Source organism: Salvelinus alpinus, chromosome 20, assembly GCF_045679555.1.
Source record: "Salvelinus alpinus chromosome 20, SLU_Salpinus.1, whole genome shotgun sequence".
Lineage (NCBI taxonomy): Eukaryota > Metazoa > Chordata > Actinopteri > Salmoniformes > Salmonidae > Salvelinus > Salvelinus alpinus.
Window position 1 is genome coordinate 26,503,277 of NC_092105.1, and position 23,714 is coordinate 26,526,990.

The 23,714-nt window shown below is 43.7% G+C and overlaps 1 protein-coding gene across 7 annotated transcripts in view; it reads left to right on the forward strand.

The window, feature by feature from the left end:
* Nucleotides 1-23,714, forward strand: part of lrch1 (leucine-rich repeats and calponin homology (CH) domain containing 1) — a 101,073-nt gene that overhangs the window by 50,435 nt on the left and 26,924 nt on the right. For all 7 annotated transcript variants that reach the window (XM_071355130.1, XM_071355134.1, XM_071355132.1 and 4 more), the window contains exons 4-11: nucleotides 157-262; nucleotides 15,845-15,981; nucleotides 16,370-16,500; nucleotides 17,403-17,490; nucleotides 18,130-18,235; nucleotides 20,755-20,873; nucleotides 22,250-22,317; nucleotides 23,274-23,354. In XM_071355130.1, the coding sequence (XP_071211231.1) occupies nucleotides 157-262; nucleotides 15,845-15,981; nucleotides 16,370-16,500; nucleotides 17,403-17,490; nucleotides 18,130-18,235; nucleotides 20,755-20,873; nucleotides 22,250-22,317; nucleotides 23,274-23,354 (836 nt within the window). The remainder of the gene's footprint in view (nucleotides 1-156; nucleotides 263-15,844; nucleotides 15,982-16,369; nucleotides 16,501-17,402; nucleotides 17,491-18,129; nucleotides 18,236-20,754; nucleotides 20,874-22,249; nucleotides 22,318-23,273; nucleotides 23,355-23,714) is intronic.

Genomic DNA, 23,714 nt, shown 5'->3' on the forward strand with positions numbered 1-23,714 from the left:
CTTCTCTAACACACCTGATTCTCTTATCTGCAACTCATCAGGACCATGATTAGATAAATCAGGTGTGTTTGAACAGGGCTGGACCAAAATCCTGCACACTCACCAGTAAAGCGTTAGTTGTGTGTGAGTTAACTCAGTGTGTTGTGCCCCCTACAGGATGTGAGCTGTAATGAGATCACTGCTCTGCCCCGTCACATCGGCCGACTCAAGGCCCTCAGAGAACTCAACGTCCGCAGGAACCTGCTCTGTGTCCTACCTGAAGGTGAGTTTAGACCCATTAAACCATATTACCTGCCATGTCTTTCCTGTAAGTGAGTTTTGATACCTAAGGAAGTGTTTTCCAGATGGGTCACGAAGAGACTCGGATGTTTTGTCGCAGCTGGGTCATGTCCGGGTTGTGTTTGGAAACAATCGTTTGTTTATTTAGCTGATTTTGGTGGATCACAGAATATTTAGGGAACCAGTTACCTAAAGAGGAATTCTATGTTTGTCTTTGAATTACAATCTGTGGAAACTATGAGAATAGAAAGGTTCAGAACTTTTGTAAAGCAACACAGTTGAAAAATATATGGCAAATCGAAATCAAACTGGATGGACATCAGACATAGATGGGAGAGGTTGAGGGTAGAGGAAGGACAAGCCAAAAAACAAACAAAATATAACTATTGTAAAATAGATTGTGTCCTTAAAATGTACAGTCGTATGAAAAAGTTTGGGCACCCCTCTGAGGCTGCATAATAATTTACTCTGTCGTCACAGAAAATGATCACAATGGCATGCCATTCATTTTATAATATAAGCTGAGTACTGGGGTATTGTCCAGACAAAGAATTTTAGTGTAGCAGTATTAAGTGTAGCAATATTAAGTTAAATCAGATGTGAAAAATAGGCTATGCAAAAATGTGGGCACCCTTGTCATTCTGTTGATTTGAATACCTGTAACTACTTAGCACTGAATAACTGGAACACACAATTGGTTTGGTGAGCTCATTAAGCCTTGAACTTCATAGACAAGTGCATCCAATCATGAGAAAAGGTATTTAAGGTGGCCAATTGCAAGTTGTTGTTCTCTTTGACTCTCCTCTGAAGAGTGGCAACATGGGGGACTCAAAACAACTCTCAAATGACCTGAAAACAAAGATTGTTCAACATTATGGTTTAGAGGAAGGCTACAAAAAGCTACCGCAGAGATTTAAGCTGTCAGTGTCCACTGTGAGGAACATAGTGAGGAAATGGAAGACCACAGGCACAGTTCTTGTTAAGGCCAGAAGTGGCAGGCCAAGTAAAATATCGGAGAGGCGAAGGATGGAGAGAACGGTCAATAACAGCCCACAGACCACCTCCAAAGACCTACAACATCATCTTGCTGCAGATGGTGTCACTGTGCATCGTTCAACAATTCAGCACACTTTGCACAAGGAGAAGCTGTATGGGAGAGTGATGCGGAAGAAGCCTTTTCTGCACACACGCCACAAACAGAGGTATGAGGTATGCAAACGCACATTTGGACAAGCCAGCTTCATTTTGGAATAAGGTGCTGTGGACTGATGAAACAAAGATTGAGTTATTTGGTCATAACAAGGGACGTTATGCATGGAGGTAAAAGAGCACAGCGTTCCAAGAAAAACACTTGCTACCCACAGTAAAAATTTGGTGGGGGTTCCATCATGCTGTGGGACTGTGTGGCCAGTGCCGGTACTGGGAATCTTGTTAAAGTTGAGGGTCGCATGGATTCCACTCAATATCAACAGATTCTTGGGAATAATGTTGAAGAATCAGTCACAAAGTTGAAGTTACGCCAGCGCTGGATATTTCAACAAGACAACGACCCAAAACACTGCTCAAAATCTACCCAGGCATTTATGCAGAGGAACAAGTACAATGTTCTGGAATGGCCATCCCAGTCCCCAGACCTGAATATCATTGAGAATCTGTGGGATGATTTGAAGTAGGCTGTCCATGCTCGGCAACCATCAAACCTAACTGAACTGGAGATACTTTGTAAGGAGGAATGGTCCAAAATACCTTCATCCAGACACTCATTAGAGGCTATGGGAAGCGTCTAGAGGCTGTTATTTTAGCAAAAGGAGGCTCTACTAAATATTGATGTGATTTTTCTATTGGGGTGCCCAAATTTATGCACCTGTCTAATTTTGTTTTGATGCATATTGCACATTTTCTGTTAATCCAATAAACCTCATTTCACTACTGAAATATTACTGTGTCCATCAGTTATTTGATAGATCATAATGAAATTGCTGATCCTAACACCCAATTATTTAGAAATGGAAATCATGGAAATTGTCAGGGGTGCCCAAACTTGTTCATACGACTGTATATAGTGTGTGTATAAGCTGGAAGTAGAAGCCTAAGGGTTGTTCATTAGTTTACTTCAATTAGGGGAGGGGTGGTAGGGTTAGGGGAAAATAGTAATAAAGGAAACTATATTGTTAAAAGATGTGTGTGTGGATATATACAGTACCAGTCAAATGTTTGGACACACCCACTCTAGAGGTAGTTTTGAGTTGCGAACCGCCACAGGATTTATGGTCTTGGAATTTGAGGTTACAGTTAGGGCATCCCGCGGGACCTGCGTGTCCCGACAGAGAGAATTGTGGCGCTATCTGCATTTCTCATGCTGCGGGTGGCGGGAGCAGGCAGTCAGACAGATGACTTAGCGATTTAAAATATTTTTGTTGTCCCGCGGATTATTTGGCAACTAATTTTTCTGCTTTGTATGCGTCAGCCTGAGCCTACCTATTGTATTAAAACACATACAGCATTATTCACACACAGAATTTGCTGCTTCAACTTCAGTAGCCCACCTCTCCTCTCCTAGTTGGGTGTGAGTCCAAGTGCACCTAGTATGTGTGGTCTCATTAAAATAGAGTACGCTGTCTACATGGGCGGAGAATCGTGTGGCAGTTAACTTAAATATGAAAGTAACATAAATATGATTGTAATTTACTACAGTGTCTAAATAAATATTGATAATGAAAAGAAGTGGAGGCTGCTCAACCAACATGAGTCGAGGTGCAATCAAAAAATGTAACATTTAAAAGGAAAAGACACAACGTGCTCATAGGTTAGGCTGCTATGGTGAGCGAGCATTGTGCCTTTTCATTTTCAATAAGTATTGATTACTCATGTATTTGTCTCTGCTGGCAAATCATCCTCCTAAAAAGATAGGCTATATCCTATATGAAAAAGTAGCAATTGTAGCTGTCATCATTCTTGCTGCTCCAAGTTCAAGTTCAGTAGCCATACATTAGAGATCAGGTGTGTTGGTCTTAATTAAATAAAGTAGGCTATAGTATATGCAGGTGTAGTTGCACTACATGACCAAAAGTATGTCGACACCTGCTTGTCAAATTTCAAAATCATGGACATTAATACGGAGATGGTACCCCCTTTGCTGCTATAACAACCTCCACTCTTCTGGGAAGGCTTTCCTCTAGATGTTGGAACATTGCTGCGGGGACTTGCTTCCATTCATCCACGAGCACTGATGTTGGGCGATTAGGCCCGCAGTTGGGGTTCCAATTCATCCCAAAGGTGTTCGATGGGATTGAGGTCAGGGCTCTGTGCAGGCCAGTCAAGTTCTTCCATACCGATCTTGACAAACCATTTCTGTATGGACCTCGTTTTGTGCACGGGGGCATTGTCATGCTGGAACAGGAAAGGGCCTTCGCCGAACTGTTGCCACAATGTTGGAAGCACAGAATCGCCTAGAATGCCATTGTACAGTGCCTTTGGAGACTATTCAGATCCCTTGACATTTTCCACATTTTGTTACGTTACAGCCTTGTTCTAAAATTGATTAAATCGTTTTTTCCCATCAATCTACACACAATACCTCATAATGACAAAGCAAAAACAGGTTTTAGATGTTTTTGATCATTTATAAAAAATAAAGGAAATATCACATTTATATAAAGTACTCAGACCTTTTACTCAGTACTTTGTTGAAGCACTTTTGACAGTGATTACAGCATCGAGTCTTCTTGTGTATGATGCTACAAGCTTGGCACACCTGTATTTGGGGAGTTTTTCCCATTCCTCTCTGCAGATCCTCTCAAGCTCTGTCAGGTTGGATGGGGAGCGTCGCTGGACACCTATTTTCAGGTCTCTCCAGAGCTGTTCAATCGGGTTCAAGTTCGGGCTCTGGCTGGGCCACTCAAGGACATTGAGACTTGTTCCGAAGCCACTCCTGCTTTGTCTTGGCTGTGTGCTTAGGGTCGTTGTCCTGTTGGAAGGTGAACCTTTGCCCCAGTCTGAGGTTGTGAGCGCTCTGGAGCAAGTTTGCTCCGGGTCTGAAAACTTAAGTAAATAAGGTATTTCAGGTTTTTTAAATGTTAATACGTTTGTAAATATTTCAAAAAACCTGTTTTCACTTTGTTATTCTGGGTTATTGTGTTTAGATTAATTAAGATTTTTATGTATTTAATACATTTTAGAATAAGGCTGTAATGTAACAAAATGTGGAAAAAGGCAGGGGTCTGAATACTTTCCGAATACACTGTACATCTTTATTTTCGGAATTGTCCGTAGAGATCCGAGACAGGATTGTGCCGAGGCACAGATCTGGGGAACGGTACCAAAACATTTCTGCAGCATTGAAGGTCCTCAAGAACACAGTGGCCTCATCATTCTTAAATGGAAAATGTTGGGAACCACCAAGACTCTTCCAAGAGCTGGCCGCCCGGCCAAACTGAGCAATCGGGGGAGAAGGACCTTGGACCTCAGAAGTGACCAAGAACCTGATGGTCACTCTGACAGAGCTCTAGAGTTCATCTGTGGAGATGGGAAAACCTTCCAGAAGGACAATCATCTCTGCAACCAGGCCTATATGGTAGAATGGCCAGACGGAAGCCACTCTTCAGTAAAACGCACATGACAGCCCACTTGGAGTTTGCCAAAAGTCACCTAAAGACTATGAGAAACAAGATTGTCTGTTCTGATGAAACCAAGATTGAACTATTTGGCCTGACGTCTGGAGGAAACCTGGCACCATCCCTAATCAAGTCAAAACCAATTTTATTGGTCACATACACATGGTTAGCAGATGTTAATGCGAGTGTAGCTAAATGCTTGTGCTTCTAGTTCCGACAGTACAGTAATATCTAACAAGTAATTCCACAACAACTACCTAATACACACAAATCTAAAGGGAAAGAATAAGAATATGTACATATAAATACAGTGGGGAGAACAAGTATTTGATACACTGCCGATTTTGCAGGTTTTCCTACTTACAAAGCATGTAGAGGTCTGTAATTTTTATCACAGGTACACTTCAACTGTGAGAGACGGAATCTAAAACAAAAATCCAGAAAATCACATTGTATGATTTTTAAGTAATTAATTTGCATTTTATTGCATGACATAAGTATTTGATACATCAGAAAAGCAGAACTTAATATTTGGTACAGAAACCTTTGTTTGCAATTACAGAGATCATACGTTTCCTGTAGTTCTTGACCAGGTTTGCACACACTGCAGCAGGGATTTTGGCCCACTCCTCCATACAGACCTTCTCCAGATCCTTCAGGTTTCGGGGCTGTCGCTGGGCAATATGGACTTTCAGCTCCCTCCAAAGATTTTCTATTGGGTTCAGGTCTGGAGACTGGCTAGGCCACTCCAGGACCTTGAGATGCTTCTTACGGAGCCACTCCTTAGTTGCCCTGGCTGTGTGTTTCGGGTCGTTGTCATGCTGGAAGACCCAGCCATGACCTATCTTCAATGCTCTTACTGAGGGAAGGAGGTTGTTGGCCAAGATCTCGCGATGCATGGCCCCATCCATCCTCCCCTCAATACGGTGCAGTCATCCTGTCCCCTTTGCAGAAAAGCATCCCCAAAGAATGATGTTTCCACCTCCAAGCTTCACGGTTAGGATGGTGTTCTTGGGGTTGTACTAATCCTTCTTCTTCCTCCAAACACGGCGAGTGGAGTTTAGACCAAAAAGCTCTATTTTTGTCTCATCAGACCACATGACCTTCTCCAATTCCTCCTCTGGATCATCCAGATGGTCATTGGCAAACTTCAGACGGGCCTGGACATGCGCTGGCTTGAGCAGGGGGACCTTGCGTGCGCTGCAGGATTTTAATCCATGACGGCGTAGTGTGTTACTAATGGTTTTCTTTGAGACTGTGGTCCCAGCTCTCTTCAGGTCATTGACCAGGTCCTGCCGTGTAGTTCTGGGCTGATCCCTCACCTACCTCATGATCATTGATGCCCCACGAGGTGAGATCTTGCATGGAGCCCCAGACCGAGGGTGATTGACCGTCATCTTGAACTTCTTCCATTTTCTAATAATTGCGCCAACAGTTGTTGCCTTCTCACCAAGCTGCTTACCTATTGTCCTGTAGCCCATCCCAGCCTTGTGCAGGTCTACAATTTTATCCCTGATGTCCTTACACAGCTCTCTGGTCTTGGCCATTGTGGAGAGGTTGGAGTCTGTTTGATTGAGTGGGTGGACAGGTGTCTTTTATACAGGTAACGAGTTCAAACAGGTGCAGTTAATACAGGTCATGAGTGGAGAACAGGAGGGCTTCTTAAAGAAAAACTAACAGGTCTGTGAGAGCCGGAATTCTTACTGGTTGGTAGGTGATCAAATACTTATGTCATGCAATAAAATGCGAATTAATTACTTAAAAATGTGATTTTCTGGATTTTTGTTTTAAATTCCGTCTCTCACAGTTGAAGTGTACCTATGATAAAAATTAACGACCTCTACATGCTTTGTAAGTAGGAAAACCTGCAAAATCGGCAGTGTATCAAATACTTGTTCTCCCCACTGTATATGGATGAGCGATGACCAAGCAGCATAGGCAAGATGCAATAGATGGTATAAAATACAGTATATAGCAATGGTGGTAGCAATGTAAGATATGTAAACATTAACGTGCATTATTTAAAGTGACTAGTGATCCATTTATTAAAGTGGCCAATATTTCGAGTCTGTATGTAGGCAGCTGCCACTCAATGTTAGTGGTGGTTGTTTAACTGTCTGATGGCCTTGACATAGAAGCTGTCTTTCATTCTCTCTGTCCCAGCTTTGATGCACCTGTACTGACCTCGCCTTCTGGATGGCCTTCCTGTGACATCGGGTGCTATAGGTGTCCTGGAGGGCAGGTAGTTTGCCCCCGGTGATGCGTTGTGCAGACCTCACCACCCTCTGGAGAGCCTTGTGGTTGAGGGAGGTGCAGTTGCCGTAGCAGGCGGTGAAACAGCCCGACAGGTTGCTCTCAATTGTGCGTCTGTAAAAGTTTGAAGGATTTAGGTGACAAGACAACCCAGCCTTCTTCACCACACTATCTGTGTGGGTGGACCATTTCAGTTTGTCCGTGATGTGTACGCCAAGGAACTTAAAACTTTCCACTTTCACCACTGCTGTCCCATCGATGTGGATAGGCGGATGCTCCCTCTGCTGTTTCCTGAAGTCCACGATCAGCTCCTTTGTTTTGTTGATGTTGAGTGGCAGGTTGTTTTCCTGACACCACACTCTGAGTGCCCTCACCTCCTCCCTGTAGGCTGTCTCGTCGTTGTTGGTAATCAAGCCCACTACTGTTCTCTGCAAACTTGATGATTGAGTTGGAGGCGTGCATGGCCACGCATTCATGGGTGAACAGGGAGTACAGGAGGGGGCTGAGCACGCACCCTTGTGGGGTCCCAGTGTTGAGGATTAGCGAAGTGGAGATGTTGTTTCCTACCTTTACCACCTGGGGGCAGCCCGTCAGGAAGTCCAGGACCCAATTGCACAGGGAGGGATTGAGACGCAGGGCCTCAAGCTTAATGATGAGCTTGAAGGGTACTATGGTGTTGAATGCTGAGCTGTAGTCAATGAACAGCATTCTTACTTTGGTATTCCTCTTGTCTAGATGGGATAGGGCAGTGTGATGGTGATTGCATCGCCTGTGGACCTGTTGGGGCGGTATGCAAATTGAAGTGGGTCTAGGGTGTAAGGTGGAGGTGATATGATCCTTAACTAGTATCTCAAAGCACTTCATGATGACAGAAGTGAGTGCTACGGGGTGATTGTCATTTAGGTCAGTTACCTTTGCCTTCTTGGGTACAGGAACAATGGTGGCCATCTTGAAGCATGTGGGGACAGCAGACTGGGATAGGGAGTGATTTAATATGTCCATAAACGCACCAGCCAGCTGGTCTGCGCATTCTCTGAGGACGCGGCTAGGGATGCCGTCTGGGCCAGCAACCTTACGGGGGTTAACACGTTTAATTATCTTACTCACGTCGGCCATGGAGAAGGAGAGGGGGGGCCCGCAGTCCTTGGTAGCGGGCCGCGTCGGTGGCACTGTATTATCCTCAAAGCGGGCAAACGTGTTTAGTTTGTCTGGATGCAAGACATCTGTGTCCGTGGCTGGTTTTCTTTTTGTAGTCCGTAATTGCCTGTAGAACCTGCCACATACGTCTCGTGTCTGAGCCGTTGAATTGCGACTCCACTTTGTCCCTATACCGACATTTCGCTTGTTTGATTGCCTTGCGGATGAAATAACTACACTCTTTATATTCGGCCATATTCCCAGTCATCTTTCTATGGTTAAATGCGGTGGTTCACATTTTCAGTTTTGCGCGAATGCTGCCTACGGTGAAGCATGGTAGTGGCAGCATCATGCTGTGGGGATGTTTTTAAGCGGCAGGGACTGGGAGACTAGTCAGGATCAAGGCAAAGATGAACGGAACAAAGTACAGAGAGGTCCTTGATGAAAACCTGCTCCAGAGTTCTCAGGATCTCAAACTGGGGCGAAGGTTCACCTTCCAACAGGACAATGACCCTAAGCACACAGCCAAGACAAAGCCGGAGTGGCTTCGGGACAAGTCTCTGAATGCCCTTGAGTGGCCCAGCCAGATCCCGGACTTGAACCCGATCTAACAGCTCTGGAGAGACCTGAAATTAGATATGATAGAGGATCTGCAGAGAAGAATGGAAGAAACTCTCCAAATACAGGTGTGCCAAGCTTGTAGCATCATACTGTATCTAAAACAACTCGTGGCTGTAATCTCTGCCAAAGGTGCTTCAACAAAGTACTTAGTATAGGGTCTTTATACTTATGTAAATGTTATATTTATTGTATTTTTTTTTATTCATGTTTTTGTTTTTGCTAACATTTCTAAACCTGTTTTTGCTTTGTCATTCATGAGGTATTGTGTGTAGATTGAGGGGGAAAAAACAATTTAATCCTATTTAGAATATGGCTGTAAAGTTACAAAATGTGGGAAAAGTGAAGGGGTCTGAATACTTTCCGAATGCACTGTACATGAAAATAAAGTTAATGAATGTAGGGCCTATTTTAAACAGTTTTGATGGGTATTTTATTGGCAGTGTTCATAACGGTCAGTTACACGGTTATTCAATTAAGTCATAGCTAACGTTCACTATAAATTGCGCGTGTGCACAAGAGATTACTTCCATGATTGCCGCGCTATATAGATCAACGTTTTTTCTGTGATCGACTCAACATTATATCAGCAACTTTTCAATGCAACAAACCAAAAACAAATCTAACTTTGCAAGATTGAGTCTTTGATTTTCTTTTAGCCAGAGTGCAACGGAGTAGAATTCTATTGGCGGGGTAGCCCACGATCAGTCTTCCAATCACCCGGGAGGCAATGGGTTTTTCAGATTTGATCCGCACGTGTGCACATTTGTTGATATTCTTTGCTAGTTAGCGAGTTATTAGCCCAGTTATAGATAAGTATAGGTCAGCAATGGGGTGTTACTGCTTCCTACAAGAGCACAAAACGTGTAGGCTACATTTCAAGTTGTCTTTGAAAAGCCAGTCAGGTAAAAAGCTTATGTCATAAAGGGGCAGTGTTGTATTTTGAGACAGGCTTGACTGTGCAAATAAGCCAATAAGCAGAGGGGTAGGCTACATTGTCTAATTCTCTGTATGGTAATGATAATTAATTGTAATTGTTTTTTTGCATCCTGCAACACAATACAAATTAACCTAACCTAAAACCTATTTGGCCTATGATGTCACAGACCAAGTAAAACATCATGAATTAATGTCAAGCCCTTTATAATGTAAAAACGTGTTTAAAAGTCTCATGCAATGTAGGCCTGCATTGAACAGCACGTATAGGCTACTGTAGACTATAATCATAGAAATCAAAAGCTATTTACATATGATAATGTTATGGGATTTGCTCCGTTTTGTTTTGTTGGTAGAACTATGTTATACTCAAATAGCCACAATGGCCTATCGGCTACTATCTAAAACTAAGGGTACAGCCTCAGTGTTCACTGTAAGCACGCTGCATGAGGCAAATGGTAGTTACACCAGATACTGACTGGTTTTCTGATCCCCGCCCCTACCTTTTTTTTTTAAAGGTATCTGTGACCAACAGAGGCATATCTGTATTCCAAGTCATGTGAAATCCACAATTTAGGGGCTAATCAATTTATCTGAATTGACTGATTTCCTTATATGAACTGTAACTCAGTAAAATCTTTGAAATTGTTGCATTTCGTGTTTATATTTTTGTTCAGTGGGTCTGTGATTTGGCTGGGCTCAGATATCAGTTACTTGGAATATAGTTCAGAATATATAAACATTTCAAAGAAACACATTCAGCAGGGCTGTGACCAATGTTCCCCCAAATTTTTTGGGGCACTGAGAAAATGTTTGGTCTTGTGAGCAGAAACTTGGTCATTGTGAGAATTTACACATCTCCTTCTCATAGAGGTGACCAGGCTGTTAATTGTGGCCTGTGGAATGTTGTCCCAGTCCTCTTCAATGACTGTGCAAATGTAACAGTATAACTTTAGTCCGTCCCCTCGCCCTGACCCGGGCGCGAACCAGGGACCCTCTGCACACATCAACAACAGTCACCCACGAAGCATCATTACCCATCGCTCCACAAAAGCCGCGGCCCTTGCAGAGCAAGGGGAACCACTACTTCAAGGTTTCAGAGCAAGTGAAGTCACCGACTGAAAGGCTGCTAGCGCACACCACCGCTACCTAGCTAGCCATTTCACATCGGTTACACAAAGTTGCTGGATATTGTCAGGAACTGGAACACGCTGTCATACACGTCGATCCAGAGCATCCTAAACATGCTCAATGGGTGATATGTCTGGTGAGTATGCAGTCCATGGAAGAACTGGGACATTTTCAGCTTCCAGGAATTGTGTACAGATTGTGTAAAGGGGCCATGCATTATCATGCTGAAACATGAGGTGATGGCGGCGGATGAATGGCACAACAATGGGCTTCAGGATCTTGTCACTGTATCTTTGTGCACTCAAATTGCCACTGATAGAATGTAATTCTATTCGTTGTCTGTAGCTTATGCCTACCCATACCATAACCCCACCGCCACCGTGGGGCACTCTGGTCACAACGTTGACATCAGCAAACCGCTCGCCCACACGACGCCCAAACTGCCCGGTACAGTTGAAACAGGGATTAATCTATGAAGAGCACACTTCTCCAGCGTGTCAGTGGCCATCGAAGGTGAGCAATTGCCCACTGAAGTCGGTTACGACGCCAAACTGCAGTAGGTCAAGACCCTGGTAAGGACGACGAGCACGCAGATGAGCTTCCCTGAGACTTTCTGACAGTTTGTTCAGAAATTCTTCTGTTGTGCTAACCCACAGTTTCATCAGCTGTCCAGGGGGCTTGTCTCAGACGATCCCGCAGGTGAAGAAGCCGGATTTGGAGGTCCTGGGCTGGCATGGTTACACATGATCTGCTGCGGCAGGTTGGACGTACTGCCAAATTCTCTAAAACGACATTGGAGGCAGTTTATGGTAGAGAAATTAACATGAAATTCTCTGGCAACAGATCTGGTAGACATTCCTGTAGTCAGCATGCCAATTGCACGCTCCCTCAACTTGGAACGTCTGTGGCATTGTGTTCTGTGACAAAACTGCACATTTTAGAGCAGGGGTGGGCAACTCCAGTCCTCGAGGGCCTGATTGGTGTCACACTTTTTCTCCATCCCTAGCAAACACAGCTGATTTTATCAAATTGCATTCTAAACTGAAGATCATGATTAGGTGTTTATTCTAGTCAGGTGTGTTAGCTGGGGCTGGGGAAAAACTGTGACACCAATCAGGCCCTCGAGGACTGGAATTTCCCACCCCTGTTTTAGTGACCTTTTATTGTACCCAGCACAAGGTGCGCCTGTGTAATGATCATGCTGTTTAATGAGTGTCTTGATATGCCACACCTGTCAGATGGATGGATTATCTTGGCAATGGAGAAAAGCTCACTAAGAGGGATGCAAACAAATGTGTGCACAAAATTTGAGAGCAATAAGGTTTTTGTGCGTATGGAACATTTCGGGAATGTTTTATTTCAACTCATGAATCATGGGACCAACACTTTTACATTTTGCGTTTTTTATATTTTTGTTCAGTGTATGTCTGTCTCAGACATATATATGATGTCTATGATCCAGTCTCCTGGTATGTCTTAGGGCCTAGGGGTATTGTAGCAGTGGTCTTTGTGGTTTGAGAGGTCTAGTAGAGTAAAAGACGTCTGTGACAGGACAGCTCTTTAAGTCCCAGAGACGCCACCCACCATCTGTCAGAACCTCTCGTTGTCTGAATGATGGACGAGAGTATTTTTACGACCAGTCTTACTACATATTTTCCTTGTGTGCGTCTCTGTTGCAGATTTACAGAAAGTGCTTTATGATCCCGCTGCAGATGCTCCATCCTCTCTGGGTTTGATTGATGAGCCTTAATCTGGGGCCAGGAGGCTCGACTCCGTTAGTGGAGGACAGGAGAGGAGATAGTGGATTGGATGAGAGCCCTGGGGAGGAGGGGATGTTGGGAAATCGGGTTTTAGATGAATGGTTGTTGAACTTTCGGGGCGTCCCTCCTCAAATGTCTTTTTGTTGAGACCTCCTTACTGGACCACCAAGGCACTGAGGTATTTTAGTCGTCTTGCCTTAGAGGTTTACTGAAGGAAAGTGTTTCTTTGTTGGTTTTTGGAAATTCCTATGGTTACTGATTCAGTAGGTCAGTGGTTTCCAGTGGTTTCCAAACTTTTTATAGTCCCGTACTGCTTCATTCAACCTCCAGCTGCATACCCCCTCTAGCACCAGGGTCAGCGCACTCTCAAATGTAGTTTTTTGCCATCATTCTACGCCTGCCACACACACACACTATACGATACATTTATTAAACATAAGAATGAGTGTGAGTTTTTGTCACAACCCAGCTCGTGGGAAGTGACAAAGAGCTCTTATAGGACCAAGGCACAAATAATAATAATCAATTATTTTGCTCATTATTTAACCATCTTACATATAAAACCTTATTTGGGCCCTCCTGAGTTGTGCAGTGGTCTAATCTGTGCCGCTAGAGATTCTGGGTTCGAGTCCAGGCTCTGTCGCAGCTGGCCGTGACCGGGAGACCCATGGGGTGGCGCACAATTGGCCCAGCGTCGTCCGGATTAGGGGAGGGTCTGGCCGGCAGGGATGTCCTTGTCCCATCGCGCACTAGTGGCGGGCCGGGCGCAGTGCAGGCTGACACGGTCGCCAGGTGTACGGTGTTTCCTCTGACACATTGGTGCGGCTGGCTTCCGGGTTAAGTGGGCATTGTGTCAAGAAGCAGTGCGGCTTGGTTGGGTTGGGTTTCGGAGAACGCACGGCTCTCGACCTTCGCCTCTACCGAGTCCGTACGGAAGTTGCAGCGATGAGACAAGACTGTAGCTATCCAATTGGATACCATGAAATTGGGGAGGAAAAGGGGGTAAATAAAAAAAATATTATTATTAAAACCTTATTTGTTCATCAAAATTGTGAATTACTCACCACAGGTTAATGAGAAGGGTGTGCTTGAAAGGATGCATATAACTCTGCAATGTTGTGTTGGAGAGAGTCTCAGTCATAAATCATTTCCCACACACAGTCTGTGCCTGTATTTAGTTTTCATACTAGTGAGGGTCCACTCTCACATACGCTACCAGTCAAAAGTTTTAGACCACCTACTCATTCAAGGGTTTTTCTTTATTTTTACTATTATTCTACATTGTAGAGTAATAGTGAAGCCATCAAAACTATGAAATACCACATATGGAATCATGTAGTAACTGAAAACTGTTAAACAAATCAAAATGTATTTTATATTTGAGATTCTTGAAAAAGCCACAAATGTAAAAGAATGTGAATCACATTTTTATTTGGGGTACCCCCGACGGCATTGCGTGTACCCCAGTTTGGGAATACCTGCAGTAGGTGATATAGATTCTGAAAATATTGTCTGGAGGTTGAAATCCTGTTGTAGAAAATGCTGGTAAAGTTCTTGAAAGCTGGAATTGATTTACTGTACTATTCAGAATGAGATATCTCCCTTTTTAGACTGAATGATAGTAGAAGTCCCTCATAAGTTATTTTAAGGGGTGACCTTGAGGGAAGAGGATGTGACAGACTTTCTCATTTCAGCTAATTAAGAAAAGTAGAATACTGGTTGGTTAAAAAAATTATATTTGGAGCTCACCCTCATGTCCTCCAAGCCAAGATTTATCTTTGTCATCTCAGCGATTTTAATTATAAAAGGTTGTCAGAGAGATATAGTCGTCATTGTTTCGCTTGAATTTCGACCTTTTGAGGAATGTGTTGCTGGCACAGAATCTCTGAGACTCTCTAGCTCTGTCTGTTACTCTTTCTCTCCTAGCTAGCACGTAACGTTCTGAGAAGCATGTGTTTTGTTAGAGCTTTGTGAGAGCTTGCTTGTCCTGTGATTATTTTGCATACAACCCTCCCACAAACTTATGGGAATGGTGCAGGATACCCAGCTAGCTCATAACGTTCTGAGAACCATATGTTTCTTAGCTGAGAATTTCTGTACTTCAGCATAAGGTTTCCTCATGGTTCTATTTAAAGTCATGTTCTCAGAACGTTCAGAGAACTTTAAGAAACAACATTCTTCTGTGGGAATTTCAGTACTTATGCTTTTTACAGGTTTCCTCATTGTTCTATTTAGAGTCATGTTCTCATAATTCCTGTGCTTGGAGTTGAAAACATTTAACCCAAACTAAGCTAACGGTGTTATAAAAAGTCTTATTGAAACATGTTCTCAATGTTATTTAATGACCTTCCAATAACCTATAATTACCGTTCTCAGAACATTACTAAAACTTGGGCTGTTAATATATTTACTATATTTCTCCCTCTGTCATTGATCTTTCACTGTCTGTTTTCTCTGTCTGATTTAAGGACTACTTTATCCAATGTTACCCATTTAAATGCATATGATACGACAACAGTACACCAGTAACACCCAGCCTAATAGCTGCTATTTAGTTTATCAGTATTTTCCAATGTTGTGATAACCACAGACAGAGAGGCTGACTTTCTTCTGTTCCCTAGCTATGTATCTCCTCCCACATGGACAGGGCCATAGGGGTTTGTGCCGAGGTTAGTGCCTAAGATGCGTTCCTCCAGTTTATTTTAAACTTTTGGCATGGTCCATGTTAGTGGAACTTTGCCAGTGAGGGACCCTTGAAGTATCAGGGCTGCTCCTGCTGGGCTGTGGGGGATTCTAGAGGGGAAAGTTCTGTCTGATGATCCTAGTCATGACCTTGTCAACCCACACACTCTGGATTCTGTGGATGTTGCTCAGAGGTTGTCTGGGTGTTTATACTGGGTTGTTGATGTGGGCTAGGTAGATGTTGTTCTTGTGGACATTCCCTCTTCCTCAGGATGATGGCCACAGGGCTGTATGCTCTCACCTGATAGGTGGATGGAGCTCCATGTTGCTCCCTGTCAGTGATGACCCTCAGGAGACCACTGGAGTCATGTCCCAGAGCTGTTGACACACATACAATTACTCCTCTAACTCTAGGAATTGTGTGTTCGCCCTCAGACTTGGCGGAGCTTCCCCTGGTGAAGTTTGATTTCTCCTGTAACAAGGTGTCCACCATCCCAGTGTGCTACAGGAAAATGTCCCAGCTCCAGTCACTACAGCTGGAGAACAACCCCCTACAGAGCCCACCTGCACAGGTCAGTCTGGGTTAGGGATGGGCACAGATAATGAAATATCCGAACGGACGTTAGTATTCGATTACTTGCAAGTAGGCCTATTCATAAAAGTAAAAATATATAGCCCTATTTTAACAATGAAAAGGCTTTGTCTGATATTATTTGAATAGTGAAAATATTTCAAATGGCCGTCCCTAGTCTGGGTCTGCATGGGGCTATTGCTTTCTCCACAGCTTGGCATGACATACGCTGCAATGGAATGTAGCATTCATCATAGGGCATTCTATTGACCATGTCACTGTGTTTATTTTGTTTTAGCTTTCCATATAGTGGAATTATTTGTGTACCTTCTAATTTTCTATCATCATCTAGTTGCTCAAATTCGTCCATTTGATGATCTGTTTTCTAGATCTGCATAAAGGGAAAAGTTCACGTATTTAAGTACCTGAGCATCGAGGCGTGTCGGAGTGACAAGATGCCTGACTCTCTCTACCTGCCTGTCATGGAGCGCCTCAGCCTATCACGTCCCACCACTGGCAGGTGAGTTGCTATGGCAACCCTAATGGAGGCAACTGTTAGTGCTGGGCTGGTACAAAAGCCTGCACACACTTTGGCTCTCTAGGACCAGTATTGGCAACCTCTGATTTATTTACCACGGAGTGTTGCCAGATTCTCAATTTCTACCTGTTGTTATAGTGCTGCTGCTGAGCCTTCCTCTCACAGTGTGTATGAGAGAAGTGTTTTACAGGGAGGGAGGATGTTATGTTCTGTAATGTGCCCTGTAATGTCCGCCCCCACCCCTATAACCCTCCCCACTGCAAAGCGTGGGCAGGACAAATGTTCCTTTTGTCCTGGAGAGCTTAGAGACTCACACTCACATCCCACTCTCACACACACACTCCTGGCAGTGGAGGAAAAGAACAGCAGAGCTATTTATAATTCAGCCATAGAGCCATAGTAGAAGGATCCAACACCCTGGCCCAATGTTTCAGTAGAACTGTATTCACATGGATTCTCAAAGTTTATATATTGAATGGTAATAATGATTAAGTAGGTGTGAGGCCAGAATTGGATTTAGCGTGTTTATGTGAATGAAGATAAGAACAGAATGCCATATGCTTCACTCTGATCAGTGAACATGCTCCCTTGGGATGCAAATGTAGGTGGCCTAGAAACGGCAAGGTGTGTGTGTGTGTGTGTGTGAGAGAGCGAGAGGGAGGGAGAATCTCGGTTCAGTTGTCTGGAGACTGTTTGTGGATAACTTCCCTTAAACCTAGCTTTCATGTGTGAGAGACAGAGCGAGAGAAAGAGAGAGCGTGACAGAGCCGTGCTTCTCCTCTGTGATCGGAGCGATTACACTTTCTCTCCTCTTTCCTCCTCCGCGTGCGTTTTTACCTCCTGACCCTGGCCGTCCCATAATCCTCTCACCCCTCTGCTCTCAGCACGGAGGACATTGACCAGAATAAGAAACAGGACACTGACTCAGGAGTTGGCAGTGACAACGGGGACAAGAGACTGTCTGCCACCGAGGTAGAATGAGTGTGTGTGTTTGTTTGTTGTGTGCGCACGCCTGCATGCATTTGTATGTAACATTTGCATTGATTACACAGTATGTGTCCGACATTATACATTGCCATTGAACGTTCCCTTCATTTTCTGCGCCATGACTTCAGAATGTTTAGAAATGTATATAATAAAATTATGCAAGAAATAGCACATCTACCTAGTGATGTTGAATAGTCACCATCTCCTCAGAGCTGTTCTAGGCTGTACTGTGCCGGTTGAGCACATAGTCTGAGGGTAGCAGGCTATCTTTCTGTCTTTCTTTCTTTCTTTTCTTTGTCTTCTTCCCTTTCTTTTTTGGGGAGTTTGAACAAAACATTTAAAAAAATAACATTCTTACTTTTCTACCCGTATACATTCATCTATGACCTCAGTGTATTTTGTGATGATCAGATAGAAGTAGTGAAGAAGATATTGTCAGGTATGAAACGACAGTTCTCTGGAATGATGCATTTGACAGAATATCTGGTTGTATTCTGGCAGCTGAAACATTTGGCTGATTCTGACTGAAATACTGTTGAGTTGTACCAGCTGAAGTGCTTAGATTTCTGTTGGTAACAAATGTTTGCTAGTGTTTTTGGTAACTGAGCTGTGTGGTTGTTTCAGCCCTCAGACGAGGACAGCTTGAGTCTCAATGTCCCCATGTCCCACATCACAGAGGAGGAGGGGCTAAGCAAAGACGACTCCAGCGAACACATCAGCGCTCTCACAGGTAGCATACACACACACACACACACACACACACACACACACACACACACACACACACACACACACACACACACACACACACACACACACACAACGCCACACGTCTCTGACACTCTCAGTAAGGATATCTCCACCCCACTCCACCCACCGACCCTGTCAATGAGTAGCCACCCATCCCCGATACCAGCCCTCCTGAATGGGAGAAGAGAACAGCCAGCAGGGCTGTGTGTTACATCCTCAGATTAGGATAACACGGTAACACTGCCCAGATAGACACTGTAGAGAGGCCTCTGGTTTATGTTACTCCCCTATCTGCCACAAGAGGAAACAGAATAGAAACATTGTCACTTTCTGTTGCTCTAAAGAGAGGACGTGGGATGAAAGAGATGTTTCCGGAGCCTTCATGGTGTCTCTGTGGCTCAGTGGGAGTTCTTCCAGATTGTTGTTTTTGAGTAAGAAAGAGGGAGGTCTGGGGCAGTGTTGACCCTGGCTAAACTCTCTCTCTCTCTGTGTGTGTGTGTGTGTGTGTGTGTGTGTGTGTGTGTGTGTGTGTGTGTGTGTGTGTGTGTGAGAGTTGGGGACAGGAAGTAAAGATATACACCAGGAAGGCTATGTCAGCACACACAGGGAGTAGTCTGGGAGGGGGTCACTGATAGGCTGGCGGTCCTCAGACTGGGTGGGAATGGTGTTGAAAGTGAAGGTGGTGTGAGAGTGTAACAGTACTAATGAAGTGTATGTGTAACATGTAAACTCAGCAAAAAAAGAAACGTCCCTTTTTCAGGACCCTGTCTTTCAAAGATAATTTGTAAAAATCCAAATAACTTCACAGATATTCATTGTAAAGGGGTTAAACACTGTTTCCCATGCTTGTTCAAAGAACCATAAACAATTAATGAACATTCACCTGTGGAACGGTCGTTAAGGTACTAACAGCTTACAGGCGGTAGGCAATTAAGGTCACAGTTATGAAAACTTAGGACACTAAAGAGGCCTTTCTACTGACTGAAAAACGCCAAAAGAAAGATGCCCAGGGTCCGTGCTCATCTGCGTGAATGTGCCTTAGGCATGCTGCAAGGAGGCATTTATCGTCGAAGGAATGAGCATTACACCGAGGCCTGTACTCTGGAGCGGGATCGATTTGGAGGTGGAGGGTCAGTCATGGTCTGGGGCGGTGTGTCACAGCATCATCGAACCTAGCTTGTTGTCATTGCAGGCAATCTCAACGCTGTGCGTTACAGGGAAGACATGCTCCTCCCTCATGTGGTACCCTTCCTGCAGGCTCATCCTGACATGACCCTCCAGCATGACAATGCCACCAGCCGTACTGCTCGTTCTGTGCGTGATTTCCTGCAAGACAGGAATGTCAGTGTTCTGCCATGGCCAGCGAAGAGCCCGGATCTCAATCCCATTGAGCACATCTGGGACCTGTTGGATCGGAGGGTGAGGGCTAGGGCCATTCCCCCCAGAAATATCCTGGAAAGAGTGTGTTAACATCTCACAGCAAGAACTGGCAAATCTGGTGCAGTCCATGAGGAGGAGATACACTGCAGTACTTAATGCAGCTGGTGGCCACACCAGATACTGACTATTACTTTTGATTTTGACCCCCCCCCTTTGTTCAGGGACACATTATTCAATTTCTGTTAGTAACATGTCTGTGGAACTTGTTCAGTTTGTCTCAGTTGTTGAATCTTGTTATGTTCATACAAATATTTACACATGTTAAGTTTGCTGAAAATAAACGCAGTTGACAGTGAGAGGACGTTTCTTTTTTTGCTGAGTTTGTGTTAAATGGCAGGCTTGATCAGACTGACTCAGATGAGATGAGGGCCGTCACCTTTTAGTCACTAAGCCCTCTAATTTATTGGAAGAATGTGGCCTGGTACAACATGGTGGACTCATCAATCCTTTGGAAAAGTGTAGCAGAGAGGACAATACAGCTGCCTCAGACTATCTGGGCTGTTATATTAGCAGAGCTCGGATGGATGCGAGAGAGCGAGCTTTGCCTTAACAGCAGACTCGTACATTTCCTCAGCGAAAACAATGTCCTGAGCATTGTCAAAATTGGCTTTTTACCAAATTACCGTACAACAGACCACATATTCACCCTGCACAGACCACGTATTCACTCTGCACACCTTAATTAACGAACATGCATTGTTTATTTAAATGCATTGTTTATAAAAAATAAAATAAAAAAAAGAGATTTATGAATGGTTAAACAGATATGCATGAAAATACCCTCAAATACTGTACTGTCACCTTCTGTACATTTGAATACAAATCCAATGCTGACGTATAGAGACACATAAAAACATAAATCTTCATTGTCCAAATATATACGGAGGGGAGTGTAATGTTGTTTCACTATCCACCCAAATCTCATAAACAAGCGATCAAACACTATATTTTCAACATATATATATATAATATATAAGGGACAGTATCTCCATACAGTACAGCCTTTGAACTGTGACATTCTTTCCATTGATCTCTGACCTCGATCTCTGCCCCCTGTAGCGGACCCCCACGGGGACGGGGTGCGACTGATAGAGGAGAGCCCCACTGAGGCCCTGAAGGAACAGTTTGGCTACAGAGATTCTTCTGCTCTCAGCAACTGCTTTGTCAGCTACATCAAGGCAAGGCCATTCTCTCTCTCTCGCACTCACTCACTCCCTGAAAGATTTGGTTTAAAGTTAATTAGGTGAGCAACTTGCTGAATTCATACATTTTGACATTTGGGGTGAACTACCCCTTTGATTTTGGGTAAACTTTTTCTACCTGGGTCTCAGCATCATCCATTATGAGCTAGATGTCTAGACTGACTCTGGAGCTGTTACTAAGGATGATAATGTGCATATCTGCACCTCCACTTCCATTAAGGCTGTCTGTATTGTCAAAGATTCATGGGGAAATGGCCGTGCTGTAAATAATGAAAGTATTGGTGTTTTTAACAGAATGAAAAGTGTAGCTGATGTGTTCAGACTTCCAGTCTCATGTATATTACATTCGTTCTCTATGACCCAGTACTGTTTATCCGATCACACTTTCATCCATCAACTCTTGGTGAAGACTTTTGGATGGCCGGTAGGCTTGATTAATGGCCCTTAATGATACTGTAACGTTAATGCATATGGATGGAATATGAATCTTCAGTAATCATTAAGATTGCAATTTAGATAATGATATATTGATATCGCAGTCATCTCAATAGGCCAGTATGGATGATATCGCAGTCATCTCAATAGGCCAGTATGGATGATATCTCAGTCATCTCAATAGGCCAGTATGGATGATATCTCAGTCATCTCAATAGGCCAGTATGGATGATATCTCAGTCATCTCAATAGGCCAGTATGGATGATATCTCAGTCATCTCAATAGGCCAGTATGGATGATATCTCAGTCATCTCAATAGGCCAGTATGGATGATATCTCAGTCATCTCAATAGGCCAGTATGGATGATATCTTCAGATTAGGGTCAGGAAAAACTCCTGGTACTCTTGATTACTATTCCCACCATTCTCCGTCTTTTATTTTCTATCTCTCACCTCCCTCCCCTGCTGTCCCATGGGTGTGTGACAGCAAGATATAAACACTGTACATAGACATTTTAAATGTCTATTCCTTTGAAACTTGTGAGTGTAATGTTTACTGTTAATTTTTTGGTTTATTCCACTATTGTTTATCTATTTCACTTGCTTTGGCAATATAAACATGTTTCCCATGCCAATAGAGCCCATGAATTGAATTGATAGGGTGGTCTCATCTTCAACCCCATGTGGATTGTGTCAGCAGATCTTTGAACGAGGGAAGGGGAGTGTGAGGGGTGGCATACTGGGCTGCTTATTCACTCTCTCACTCACTATGAAAAAGTCTAGTGACGGTAATGTTGAACCGCAACCAATCGCTGGCTGGTCCTCTGGATCATGTGACCTGACTGCAGCTGATGTCGCGTGTGTGTAACTCGGTGTGTGTGTGTGTGTGTGTGTGTGTGTGTTCCTGCTCGTGCAGGGACGGGCGGCAGACTACGACGAGCCCCTCAGGATAGAAGAAGAAACACACTGGGCTTCTGAACAGACGTGAGTATCCCTCATCCATCCGTCTTCCATCTCGTCATCCATCCAGTTCTCTCCTTTTTGCCTCCCTCTCTCTGTTCACTGTAGTGGGTGTGTCTCTGTGTCAGGCTGTTTCTGTCCTTTCTTTCTCTCTCTCTCGCTCTCTTTCTCTCTCTCTCGCTCTCTTTCTCTCTCTCGCTCTCTTTCTCTCTCTCTCGCTCTCTTTCTCTCTCTCTCGCTCTCTTTCTCTCTCTCTCTCTCTCTCTCTCTCTCTCTCTCTCTCTCTCTCTCTCTCTCTCTTTCTCTCTCTCTCTCTTTCTCTCTCTCTCTCTTTCTCTCTCTCTCTCGCTCTCTTTCTCTCTCTCTCTCTCTCGCTCTCTTTCTCTCGCTCTCTTTCGCTCTCTCTCTCTCTCTTTCGCTCTCTTTCTCTCGCTCTCTTTCTCTCGCTCTCTTTCTCTCTATCTCGCTCTCTTGCTTTCTCTCTCTGGGCTACAGTATAAGGTGTTATTTTTGTCTTTATGCATCCATAGGCAGTAGTACTCTTTGTCCATCTGTATTCACGTTGATTGATGTACACTGTCAGCACTTTACTGTAGGCTAAAGTAGAAACGTCTTTGGTGACTTTTGAGAAGCTGTGCTGCTCCCAAGTTGTTCTTGGCTCTTCTATATTGTGGTCGCTGTTTTCTTAGATGAAAGATAGACCCACGCTGTCGAATGTGGCCCAAAAAGAGGCTTGGGAAAATGCTCTTTATTTTAACAGACCATCACCATACTATTTTCTTGCCACAGCAAAGCTATGTGTGTTCTGCTACAAACCACATGATGTATTTTGGTTGTGCCTTTGAAATCTATACCAGGGCAACATTAGGTTAGCGTTTAAAATATTCTTCATATGAATGTTGTCATATTAAAAAAATATTATGTATTGGTGAAACGTGGTTCTGAATTGTAAACAAGATGACTCACTTCCTGGCCCATAGGTCAAAGGTCACAGAAGGAACACACATTGCCATGATCAACCAGCTGAAGGAGGCTGTGGAGCTACTACAAGACCCTAACAGGTGGGCACCATTATGATACTTAATTAACATAAACATGTTAAGCACCTCCAGGCTTACATGCATACAAGCTGTTGATGCACGCCTTTGGAACATTTAATTTTTTTTGTTGTTGAAAAATCCATTTAATATACAGTAGGCTACACTATCACAATACAACTGTTATTTATTTAGTTGTGATAGGCTTATAAACTTGGGAATGTCTTAGAAGTCAAAACATGGGCTGCATGATGCGGCTCTATATTGACGTCTGCTGATGTAAAAAGGGCTTTAAAAATAAATATGCTTATATAGAATGTGCTTATATAGAAACCCAGCCTAAACCCCAAACGGCAAGCAATGTAGATGTAGAAGCATGGTGGA